This window comes from Musa acuminata, chromosome BXJ1-3 (assembly GCF_036884655.1).
Source record: "Musa acuminata AAA Group cultivar baxijiao chromosome BXJ1-3, Cavendish_Baxijiao_AAA, whole genome shotgun sequence".
Classification (NCBI taxonomy): Eukaryota; Viridiplantae; Streptophyta; class Magnoliopsida; order Zingiberales; family Musaceae; genus Musa; species Musa acuminata.
Genome location: NC_088329.1, coordinates 44,715,807 through 44,728,490, shown reverse-complemented (window position 1 = coordinate 44,728,490; position 12,684 = coordinate 44,715,807). Strand labels below are relative to the sequence as shown.

General features: G+C 38.1%; 2 protein-coding genes across 2 annotated transcripts; one reads left to right on the top strand and one right to left on the bottom strand.

The window, feature by feature from the left end:
• Positions 1–905: 905 nt before the first annotated feature.
• LOC135634158 (oleosin H2-like) lies at positions 906–1,825 on the top strand. Its single transcript, XM_065144419.1, has one exon. The coding sequence runs from the start codon at positions 1,201–1,203 to the stop codon at positions 1,642–1,644; it is 444 nt and encodes a 147-aa protein (XP_065000491.1). The 5' UTR covers positions 906–1,200; the 3' UTR covers positions 1,645–1,825.
• A 596-nt stretch (positions 1,826–2,421) lies between these two features.
• On the bottom strand, positions 2,422–12,591 carry LOC135634134 (carotenoid 9,10(9',10')-cleavage dioxygenase-like). Its single transcript, XM_065144384.1, has 14 exons — positions 12,243–12,591; positions 11,700–11,770; positions 10,985–10,999; positions 9,243–9,354; positions 6,832–6,931; positions 6,665–6,727; positions 6,123–6,233; positions 5,858–6,042; positions 5,548–5,683; positions 4,636–4,753; positions 4,465–4,566; positions 3,386–3,637; positions 3,139–3,250; positions 2,422–2,701 (listed from the first exon to the last, which is right to left on the bottom strand). Exons 1-14 carry the CDS (start codon positions 12,474–12,476, stop codon positions 2,672–2,674), a joined length of 1,641 nt encoding a protein of 546 aa, XP_065000456.1. The 5' UTR covers positions 12,477–12,591; the 3' UTR covers positions 2,422–2,671.
• Between the last annotated feature and the right edge of the window lie 93 nt (positions 12,592–12,684).

Sequence of the window (12,684 nt, the reverse complement as noted above, 5' to 3'; positions counted from 1 at the left end):
TATGCATTTGGATAGGATCCAAATCTATGGGAAGTTCTATTCAATTGGAATTAATATAATATTTGAATCATGTGATTCAAAATATATTATGTATAAATTAATGATAGTAGATTTATTTAGTCTTATAAATAAATACAATCAATACAACAACTTTTATTAATTTTATATTGAAAATGGACAAAAGTAAAATTAACTTATAAGGATGTAACGAAAGTTTTATTAATTTTAGCTTAAGTATTTTAGTTAATGCGTTAGGATTGAATGAATTTGATAAGCTAATTAACATATTAAGTTCGGGTCATGACAAAATGTATTAAATCAATCCCAACGGCTCTATGTCGACATCGACCTCAGGATGACGTGCTGGTAAAGTCACCTCCATTAATAGAACCCGATGAGCAAGATAGGGGGTTCTCACTAATCTCTGTCCTCACCACCAGGTGCCCAGGTATAAAAATTCTTCCTAATATCATATTCTTCATAATATAGCCAACTCACTCTTTTCCTATCTCTCTAATTTAAGCATCAAAGGGGTCACATCGAGACCTAAATCTCTCCCGATATTCGTCTGTCGTGCAGGATCCTTGGCATATATGAGGAATCATTGTGAGACAACTCCCACGGACAAGCGGACCGTCTTCCCAAGGTCAATTCACCCCCTTCATAAACGAGAAGCACTCTACGCCCACACCTCAGGCTAGCTCTCTACAATAGTCCTTCATGTCAGCTCCTCAAAAAGGACCTATACTTTCGACGTTAAATTGAGCCGAGCTAACCCAACTCATCAGGCTTCAATGTAACAACACAGTTATCCCTTGATGCATTTTGTCAATAAAATAAGTCTTACTTACAAGAGATTTAAACAATTTATTTAAAATTTAAATATAAAATTAAATTTATCCTAACCACTTAAGTCTACAAGGTAAATAAAGATCCCCTAAAATCTTACGCGTATCAAACCGGCTCAAGCCACACGTGGTTCGTCGACGGTTCAAGTCGGGTTCATGCGACACATTGCATGGCTTCACCCTTCGTACGTGGCCATCCACAACAGACGTGTGTCGAAGCGTATCTCCACGTCAAGCCTAACAAGCTCACCTCTCTTTCCCACGCGTCAGTCTCTCCCCCACGTGTCCATCCCCTTCTCCCTCTCTATATACGCTCCCTTCAATTCCATCGTCCGTCCATATCCTTCTCTCTATGAGAACTTCCCCTCAAACCATGGGCGACAGCGAGCGCGAGCGGCACCCGACTGAAGCCGTGAAGGGCCACCTGCCGGAGAAAGGCCCCTCGACCTCTCAAGCTCTCGCGGTTGCCACACTACTCCCCCTAGGCGGCGGCCTACTCGCCCTCGCGGGGCTCACGCTCGTCGGCTCGCTGATAGGGCTCGCCGTGCTGACGCCGCTGTTCCTGCTGTTCAGCCCGGTGGTGGTGCCTGCGGCGCTCCTGGTGGCGCTGGCGGTGACCGGGTTCCTGGCGTCGGGCGCCTTCGGGCTTACGGGGTTGTCGTCGATGGGGTACCTGCTGAACCAGGCGAGAGGGATGTTGCAGAGGACGCCGGAGCAGATGGAGGACACGAAGCGAAGGGTGGGGGAGGTGGGACAGAGAGCGAAGGAGGCCGCGCGTTCCGGTCAGAGAACCTAAAGCCATCTCCACGTACGTGTAATCTTGGTGCTGTAGTTTGAGGATGTGATCCAACCCGTTAGCAGAAAATAATCCACGTAATGATAATGCTTACGATCGTTCCCTAAAATTCATTTTCCGACATTAAATATAGAGACTAATAAACAATTCTACCAATAAGCAGATATTTGTGTCTTCCATATTTTGTTGTCTCATCTATTGGTGTCAATAACCTTAGACCGTGCTAGATTCGGGTCCGAATGATTGGGGATCTTTCTGAGCGATCATTGAGACTGTTGAGGTGGTTGACCATGGTGGTTTGATCGCGATGAGACAGTTGTTTCTTCTGGAAGAGAACTCCCCGTCTGGGCACGTGGTGGGAGACGTTTTATCTTCGTCCCCATCTGGGCACGTGGTGGGAGACGTTTTATCTTCGTCCCTGCACACAGGTCGGGTCGGGTCTTATGGGTTTTTTGTCTTTGTTTTTTTTTTTTTTTTTTTTTTTTTTCTGAACGTAAGGGTATTTATAGGGAAGGTTATCGTTGCCTAATGTGTCCGTTGGCAGGGAACATAATCGTACTCCTGGTAATGTCTGATATCGATGTTGGCGTGACGCAAAGGATCAAGCTCGTGTAGGATGTTAATATGTCTCGATCGATGTTTCGATCTGTTTTGGTCAGACACTGTCAGATCAATTGAGACGCGAGACATCATCCAGGCGTAGCTAACGTTAATCCATGTCTTATCGTCATTATTGCTCTAATCATCATCTATCTCACATCTTATTAACTCCAGAAAGAAACGAAGGCTTTAGTATACTTTTACCACAGATACTGAGACAAAGGATGCAAGGTTTGCAGCATTCACTCTCCGACAGTAGAACTGACCATACACGATTATTCTAATGAGATGGATGAGATCACGCAGTGCGATTTGTCGAAGGATGAAGACAGTGGGCAATAAGGATTACAATGTGAAGCCATCATGTGATTGCTTAGAACTCTACTGCAAACCCTCAGGTCTTCTCAGGTGTTGGCATATCCATTAATTATGCCTCTACTTGTCGTTGAAGTTGCTCCTGCGAGTCACCAAAGAATTTTATATGAGAATTTGAAGGTAAAAATAAATATTTTATCACCAGCATAATTTATCTGATGGCTGCTGCATCAGATAAAAGTTGCAAGGATCTGATCAACATTATCTGAAAATATGTTCTAAAAGAACTAGCAGATGCTTGTGACTACTGTTAATTCCAATCCATATGTTGGATGTTATTCGTAGTAGATCGAAGAATGCTGATGATTCAAGAGCTCACAATTAATTTGTGGTGTTGGTTGGTCAGTGGCAGGTCAGCAGCAATCAGAAGAATGAAGCACATCTAAAACCTAACTGAATCAATGACTAGCAAATCACGCATGTGTGATTACTAATTTTATCTTCATTTAGATTTATTCTAAGGTTCAGAGTAGAACTGAAAGGAAAAGCAGCAGTCAAACTATTCAGAACATTACTGACCTCCGTCACAAAGAAGGCATGGAATCCATAGGGAACTCTGGTCGGAAGCTCCACAACCGCAACAGGATCAGCAGACATCGTCTTCGCATCTATTACATTGACTTCAGATTTCCTTCAGTGGCAAAACAGAGCATATTATCAGCAAAACCATTTTGTCATTTTTAGAGTAAGATTAACCGAGTGACAAGATTGAATGATATAAAGAGAGAGAGAGAGAGAGAGAGAGAGAGAGAGAGAGAGAGAGTACCCTGTGTTCTCATCGTGTACAAAGAATATTAGGTAGCCATCATCCTCTTCTGATGAGAAACCAGGTTTGTGAGGCACAAATATTGCCTCAGAACCATATCTTCCGGGTCCAAGATCAAAGATGCCTTTTACATTTCCTCCAACTTCTAACTTCTTCTTACCAAGTTCTGGTTCAGCATGTAGGTCAAATTTGATAATGCCCTTTACCTTCGCAATGCTGTCAAGTATGGTGCAATAGACATACCGTTGCTTCCTGAAACCCAAATGAATGCATCACAAAGTTAAAAACATGATTTAGATGATATTAAATTCCTTTATTTAGACAACTATGGAAGAACCAATAGAAAAAAACTGTATTTAGACATAAGAGCACTAGTCCTCTGAGGTTGTTAACCTAGACTATATGCAAAATAAACCAATTTATTCATGACTTGCAGAATCTTCCCAAAACATTTATCCAAGGATATATTTATTTAGCCATTTTATAACCTTTTCTCCTTGCGCCTCTACCAATTTATGATAAGAGAATAATGTGACATTTTTCCAGCATCAAGAAAAGCAAAGAGAAACTAAACTTCAATATAAGGACAATTTCACCCAATTATTTCCATCCGCATCTCAGCACAAACCATGAATCAATACATTGGAAGGTCAACACCACCACAAGAATTGCTAGGCGAAAATTTTCAGATATCATGTGTCAAAAATTACACATTGCAATGTAATTAAATATTACATTTCAAGCCAAAATTAAGGTACTTAATGGAGTTTGAGGCTGACTTCAAAATGTAATCTTGAGAAGATTTGGTGGACTTGCAATACCACAAAATAGAGTGCGAGATGTAATTTTATTGTTTAAAATTTTACTCTGTGATGTCTGGCAAATAAACTGCCCCTCTTTTATATATGAAAAATTGAACCTACAAAGGTACTGGCAATTAGTCTTCCACTTTCCTGGTGAAAGATAGAGCAAAACAGGCCAAAACACCATTTTTTTTTTTTAAACATCACTAAACCTTAAACCCACCAATTCAAAGTCAACATTTTAATATGGACTAAGTAAAAGAAAACAAGTTATACCTGCCCGTGTAACTCTCATTGATCCGAGGGAAATCGACCGCAGAGACTGACAGTTGTTTCTGTGAAGCAGCACCAGACTTCATATTGAACCTCATCTCATACCTGATATTAAAACAGCATTTAAAGAGCAGAAAGATAATAAAATTTAATATAAAACATTCAGAGACATACAATTCGTTTGTGAAATTCTCAAGATGATCTTTCACAGCTCCATTGACCTGGTCCAAATCTGGATTCTGAAGACGGCAAGTGATTAGAACAACCTCATCACCTTCCTCCCAGGCATTTGCTGATTAAAGAAATCCATTACAACCACCAAAAATTAATGATAATTTTAGTATTACAACCACCAAATATTTGTATAAATCTTAGAAGACAAGAAATCCATCAAGTCACTCGTCACTAATTTACTCCACATTCTCCTCACTCATAAGATGACCATCCACAGCAGAATAAGGAGGGAGAAAAGGGCAAGAAAGAAGAAAAATGAATAAGAGGAATTTTCCATGATTACTGTTGTATCAGGAAGCTTAGATCCCTCGACAAAAGAAGGAAAAATTAAGTATAAACCTTTACCTAGTTTGACGCACTTATACATCAGCATCCAGAATATGTCCTGCCTTTAAGATGCTAAAAGTGATTGTACTATTCATTATTACAAATTTGCTATTTGCTACTTTGAGTCGGTCAAAATCACTCGAATTTACTGAACTCCACCGTACCACAAAGGAACTCATCATGTAGGGCATGTCGAAATATAGAAAATTAAAATGCCAAACACAACCACCCAAGCTCAGGCATGGTTTGGTTGTTCATATGTTAATCCTTGAAACTTTTTGAAAATAGTGAGATCTTGGACATAGCAAAATGAGCTGGTTATTCAACAAGGGTGTGGAATAAAATAAGTTTAAGCCCTTAAAGTCTAAAAACAAAGAAGATATAGGAAATCTCTTTAGAAACAAATTTAGGAGGGACTTAAGATTCAGGATAAAATCATCAGCAACTACGAGTTACTCTACAAGAACCCCAAAGATGATTTACAGAGAAATTGACATGATCATCCTTAATGGACAAGAGACTCACCGTTATGGAATATATAACAATTAGGAAGTTCAAACCATCTAATATGCAGTTCATCCTTTGCATATCTTGGAAGTACACCAAAACGAGATTTCTTTGTAGCATCAAAATTAAATATTAGTTTTCCCTTCACCATCTCCTGAAACCAGTTAAAATATATAACGAGATATTAGTAGCATGCTACCATTAACAGCTCTCCATTTCAACATTAGCAAATTCAATGTGTATCACCACGGAACCCATCTGCTAGAATAGCATAATCTTATGACTAATTTAAAAAATGTGAAAAATTAAATATATAACAATACTGTACCTTTGGCTGGAAATACATAGGCAAATCCATGAAGATGGCATAGTTTTCAGTGATGGCAAAGTCATGCATCATGACAGGATCTGGTATTGTTATTGGTACCGGATCAAGCATTACACCGTCCTTGGTAATGACTCGATAAGTAACATAGGGAGGTACATGTGAATATCCAAAGGTAAACATTTCATCTGCATTAAAGAGCAAAAGTACATCAAGAAGCACTTTTACTAGTATAATGTAAGCAACAGACAAAATTTTGGCTTCGTACCAGTGACAGGGTCAACCTTCGGATGAGCAGTAAATGAATGCGCCAATCTCTTGTCATAATCTAACATCCCAAGTGTTTGCAGGTCTCCATCCTCCAGAACCCTAACAATATCTAGAATGGAATAAAAGAACTCAGATATCATTCAGTTAGGTGATATGAGATTGTAAGGATCAGATTCTGACTCAAGGATTTAAATCTCATTTTTGGTACAGTTTTGGTAACCGGGCAGATTGGTGCAGTAACAATATACTAAGCCCGACTTGAATCATTCATATTACTGAAAAACATAAAAAAGAAGATCACACCTGACCTATATGGTCTAGTTCTAATCCTTGGTCGAACTAGTAAAATATTGGTCGTTGGTATGTACCAATGATTGTCATTAAAAACCTTGAGCCAACTAATACAGATATGAACAAGAGTAGGCAAATGCACTTGCACCAATATAAACTGAAGCATCCTAATACTCTGAAAAAAGCAGATAACCATAAAATTATCAATCTGCAAATCTAAACAACACAGTAAGTTATTAGGATACTTACATGGCTTATCAGCTTCTGACAAGGCCAAAAGTTTCCCATGATGGTACACAAGAGCTGTATTAGCTGGAAACAGGTGACATCAAATAAAGTCAAGACTAATAATCTCATCCACATAGCATCTGAAGATTAGAGCTGTATGTTTCTAAGATTCATAGGAAAAACAGTACCTGTCCCAGTTCCATATGAAACATCCAGTATTTTCAACTTTGCTCGGAGAAGTTGCGTTTGGACCATGAATAATCCAAACAATCCTTTAAGGTCTCCAATCTACAGGGGATGCACAACCAGCATTAAAGCAATTCATAGACACTCCACAAATAACATTACCACCAAATCTTTCTTCCCAGATCTTCATTATCAACTCATAGAGGCTCATGTCCAAATTTATTTAACATAGGAGAAGCATTGGGTATTAAGACAATTATTTCTTGTTTAGACCATTTGAAGAGTAAGGTTGTGAAGAACTATAAATGTCTTTTAAGTCTAAAAATAAAGAAGCAGACAACAAGCAGGGACTGGAACACAAAGAGCAGTCAATAGATTGATGGCTAGACTTCCCAAACAAATAAATTATTGCTTCAGTTCTAATCAACAAGGTAGACAATCGAAAACTGATTATCCCTTAAATTTTTGCTGGACTCAACTAAAAGATTGTTTTTTTTTTACCCTATGGTGGAGAGATTGTTCCTGATTTCTAACTTCACCAATGAAACCTAGCCACAGCCACATCTGAGGCATTCCTTTATGAGGGGCAAAATACTGAGGATACCTCATGAGCATAGCAATTCATAACTTATGTACTCATCCACCAGGTAAACCAATTTTACAACTACAATCATCAACTGATATTACTTCCCCAAGTAAGCATCACTAATTGTACTAATTAGCAAGGTTCGCAGTACCGTACCGTACCGGTATTTCGACCTGGGCTCGGTACCGGTACGGTACGGTATACCGAGCGGTACACTCAGGTGTGCCGAGTACTGTAACACTGCTATATTGCTACAGTACACTCGGACCGGTAACAGGCGGTCCGCGTACCGACAACCTGTCAGACTGGTACGTACCGCCCGTACCAGGTGGTACAGTTCGGTACGGTAGACCCTGCTAATTAGTGGACAAACAAGTCATGAAAATGCTCAATACCATAAGATTTGTGTTCATTGATGCTCTTTCTTGTTGCAGTGCAAAATTTCTGCTTGAGACAACTTACCATAGATAAATTCATATAAGGAATCTTCTGTAGCTTCTAAATTACAAGTTCTCTCAGAAGTAAAATATGTAAGTAAATTTCAGTATATTTTCTTTTACCTAAGGTAACTATTATAATTATAATTTTATTTCATATTTTGCATGGTTAAAACCCAATTTTATCCTACAGCACAGTCTTATGAAAAGTTCTTGTACAATGAGTCAAACTTAACAGGATACCCATTTAACTTCGAGGAAGTTTTACCTTGAAAATGGAGTGTTGGTTTCTAAATATGTGAGCAATGCCAAGAATAGTTGTAAAAAGATCAACTCAATGGAGGAAATTTCCTTTGTTAACCAAACTGAAAACATAAGAAGAATGCTTTACTGCAAAAATAGAATTTCATAGAATCTTATTAGTTTGCATTAACACCTGTTGTTATTTTAACTGAAAACACGGGAGGTTTACTCAAGTGTGAAAACAAAAAGGTTGCCTGGAGACTAGGAATTTTGACTAGCTATAATGCATACATTTATTTGATCTACAATGTTGACTAATTAAACAATCTCTAGCCCTAACTTAATTTGGTCGTAAACACACTACTTCTATGAGCACACTTTAGAGTTTAACTTCGTTTAATTATCGTAGCTGATCTTGCAGTGAGATAATATGTTGTACCATGGCCCATTATAGAATGTGTCAGGTAAATATGCATGTGATTAGAAATCCTATAACCATGTCAAATGAACATGACATGTACAAATACCCCAAGACAATGGAGCCGCATGTGCGTGACACTTGGTTCATCAAAACTTCACATCGCCTTGTTGTACCATAAGATTTAAGATTGAAGTTGAGATGCTGTACAGAATCCATTTAGACAACAGTATTAAATGGTCATTCACTTAAGTGTTCATTTAGCAAATATTATGTTAATGAAATTGGAGCTCAATCTTTCCATGAATAAAGGATGTCATTCTCAATATACACTACAAAAGAATTCTCAAGCCTACTGCTGAAATATTACAATGTAAAGCTGTAGATGATAGTGACTATTGTAATTGCATTCCCCTCTGAGACAGTGGAAGGCTACAGATACATCAACAACATGCAAAACAAGCCTAACACCAATAGGGCACACACCCTAACAGATCCAGGCCCCATAAGAGTATCTGCACTTACTCTCAAATCATGCAGCAAGGCTCCAAACATAAATTGGAAGAGTTTGAAAAGTACATATGCAAGTAATAAGAACCTGGATCTCTTAAAGAAAAATTTAAGCTATTACATACATAATCTGTGATTATGTATCGTTTATCACTTAAGTATTGCTAACAACCAAATATGTTTGTGATATGGACCATGTCTAACACAAGACAAGTTTACCTTCATAAATTTTGCTCCTCCAAAATATTCTTCTTGCTTAAGACGTGATGTCTTAACATAACGTGAAACATAAGTTGCTTTTCCATCTTTGATGCGCATGCCGTGAATCATTCTGCAAAATTCCAAATGAGCATCATCATGCATTCATTATACAGAACTGTATCATCCAGATGACCTCTGTCACCAGAACCAATGAATAGTTGGTTATCTACATTGAAAATACAACATTAAGGAGCTGATAAAGTTCAGATGAAGGTCCTATGAAGATTATCTAATATGTTTCTCTCTAATGGGCCTCTATCCTTTGATGAATACTTAATCCTGCATGAGTCTTATACCTTTTATCTTTATATTTATAAGCATCGAGTTCTCATACATACTCTATACATAAGCATGTAGGAAGTTATTGGATTATACAATGGTGAGCATTTTGTAATCATATAACCTCACATAGTAATATATTGTTCAAGAATTTAAATTCGATCTGATACCAATTTCTGCAACCAGTCAAACCAGTACACAACCTGTAGCATCTGGTACCATTAGAAAAAATAAACACGACCACTACCAACCTATATAATCTAGTAGCCTTGGTCAGACTGGTAAATAGCAGTCATATGTACCAGCCCAACCAGTATTTGATTCCTTGAAATTGTTCATATTGGCCGACAAATATCACCTGTCATTTTGCTTTTCATTCTACACCACCTTTAATTGCAAGTTTCATTTTGCATGTGCAGGTGCCAAGAAGAAATACAAAACAACTTCATGGACGAGCAATCCATGTACATGAATATATGCTTATGGGAAAGTATGTTAAGTACCACATCATTAGTCTCATCCTAGAGCAAAAAGCTTTGTCCCCAAAAAAAAATTATATATATATATATATATATATATATATATATATATATATATATATATATATATATATATATATATTCCCCGATTTCAGACTAAAATATACATGAACATCCACATGAACCACAAGGGAGAGAGTATTAAAAGGCTGTCGGAGTCACCCACAAGCTTTATGGTTTTAAATAATGACTATCATAGGCTATCAATGAAAGAAAATGAGAATGCATTAAAGCACAAATATGACACTCAATCCTTGAAAAATTGCAAGCCATTTGGATCTTGTTATAATTGCTCGACTAGTCAACTACCAATCTGTGACATTAAGTTTATGATGATAGACTGTGATGTGGGTGTTCATAGCATTATCTCATGAAAAACAAGAGAAATATTCCAGGTACAAAAACGTGACAAGCACCTGTGGGTACCTTGAGATGCTATTAATTGTGGTGCTAATATAAACTCGTCAAAGAAACTTTTAGAGGGCATAAAGTGGAATACTGGTGATCCATGAGCAAGCTCATTTTTGTTATCTGAGGGAATCGTATCATAATCGATTTCTTATAACAAAATCCAATATCACCCAAAAGCAAGTACTGAGTTATGATGTCTCACAGCCAGCAAAATCTCTTCTAGAGAATGGCTATCCTGCTACAACATGTAAAAACTATTAACTAACTCTGACAAATATACTTAGCACACAAATTACTAACACATGTCAGAAGTGGAACTAGCAAAGATAAACTAAAACAGTGGATCCATCATAAATAAGCATTCTCTATTTCTTCCTATTAGAAATAGTAACAACTAGATCTAATAAAACTCTTTGAATAGCTGAATAATTGATTAGGCTGCTCAGAACAAAGTGGCCATACAGCACATACCCATCACCATCAAACCTGCACAAATGGGAAAAGATAGATGTCAAATAAACAAATTGACCATCATCATGAGAATACTTCAAATGGAATCTCATGAGATACATCCAACCAATTCTTGCTCTCACTTCCAGAAAATCTTGAGTTAGATGCATTTCACAATATTAGTGAAAGAAATATGTCTCTAAGCATGTAGTAGAAGACTAATTAGCTGTAGCATTTACATACAAAATGCTACGGGACAAGAAGTACAAGACATGTCCTTAATATAGTAGCAGCAATTTCATGGTAAAATAATGTTAAAGTCCAAAAATCATGGACATTTTTCTCCATTTATAAGTATTACCAAACTTGGATACGTGAGCAACTTATTACAAGCAAAATTCCACAGTTCAGAGGGGTAAAGGTGGAAATTATATAAAACATTGAATTTGCTAATGAAGAATATATAAAACAACACGAGACGTGGATTAATTCACATGCTGATCACATGCCCACAGGAGAGCAACTCTGAAAAGCATGTATCCGTACCAAATATTGGTAGCCCATTCAACAAATCTCAGCAAAAAAAGACCAAAAATAATAGGAAAAAGTAAAAAAGAAAAAGATATGTTCATGTCCATTAAGCAAGCAATAGAAAACAAGAAAATCTACAAGAACGTTCTGTACTTCTTTAATAATTTCAGACAAATGGAATCGTTAGGATGAGGAAGAGAAATACCAGTGGTATCCAGCCACAGGAACAAACTTGGGATTAGGTCCAACTCTGACAAACTCCCCGTTCAAGCATTCCTGATAACTAGGACATTCACAGTTCAGAATCTTCACAAAAATCTACCCTCCAAGAACTCATGTTAATCAATAGTTTAATCACATCACCAAGAGGGTTCCTAGATATAATCAAGAAATCCCTCTGTAGTGCGAAGAAACAGAGAATTCTTCCACCAGAAAGGTTTGTTTGTCAAGAAATAAGTCCAATTTAACGTCCAGGAAATAAATTAAATTATTTTTCCATAACAAAACCAAGAAATGTTTATCCTCTCAACCAAATCTTACGCTGAAAGAACAGAAAATTCCCTTTCAACATCATCCAGGGTCAAGAAAAGATTCCATTTTTCGTGCCAAACCGATTCTAAATCCAAAGCCAAACCAGAATTATACAGAAATAGAGCAGATTTAAATGCCCAAGAAAATCGAGACAAGAAACAAAAAGAAAACAACAGCAAACTGAGATAAGACGAATGAGGTTTGGGAATCGACTTACGGGGAGTGTACCGCGAACCGGGAGGTCGGTGCAGGGCGGGGTCTCGTCGCGGACGGGGGCAAAGTTTCCGGCGAGGTAGTGGAGAGGCGTCTTGCGATCGTGCATAAGGTACACGATTACCCGCTCGATCAGGTCCACCGTCGCGGACACCAGCCCTTTCTTCGGCTTCGGATTCACCGCCACCACGCCCCTCTTCTCCTCCTCCTCCTGCAGCAGCTGCTCGTTGACACCCATGGCGTTCTCTTCGCCGGCCTCCCTCGTTTGTGTCGGCGTAGTGCTGCTACTGGAAGCAGCGGCAATGGGCTATATAATCACCCGGACAATAATAGCGACCCCAGAGGGAGAAAGAAAGGCATCGCTGGCCTTCCCAATCGCCATTAGATTTCCTCAGTAGTTTCCTGATGACGACAAAACATGAATCATCACAAAAATATATGATTTT

Coding starts and splice junctions, on each gene's coding strand:
- LOC135634158 (XM_065144419.1), top strand. CDS start 1,201: ATGAGAACTTCCCCTCAAACCATGGGCGACAGCGAGCGCGAGCGGCAC.
- LOC135634134 (XM_065144384.1), bottom strand. CDS start 12,476: ATGGGTGTCAACGAGCAGCTGCTGCAGGAGGAGGAGGAGAAGAGGGGC. Junction 6,932..9,242: donor GAGGAGCAAAATTTATGAAG/GTAAACTTGTCT, acceptor CATCCCCTGTAG/ATTGGAGACCTTAAAGGATT. Junction 4,567..4,635: donor GAGAATTTCACAAACGAATT/GTATGTCTCTGA, acceptor TTTTAATATCAG/GTATGAGATGAGGTTCAATA.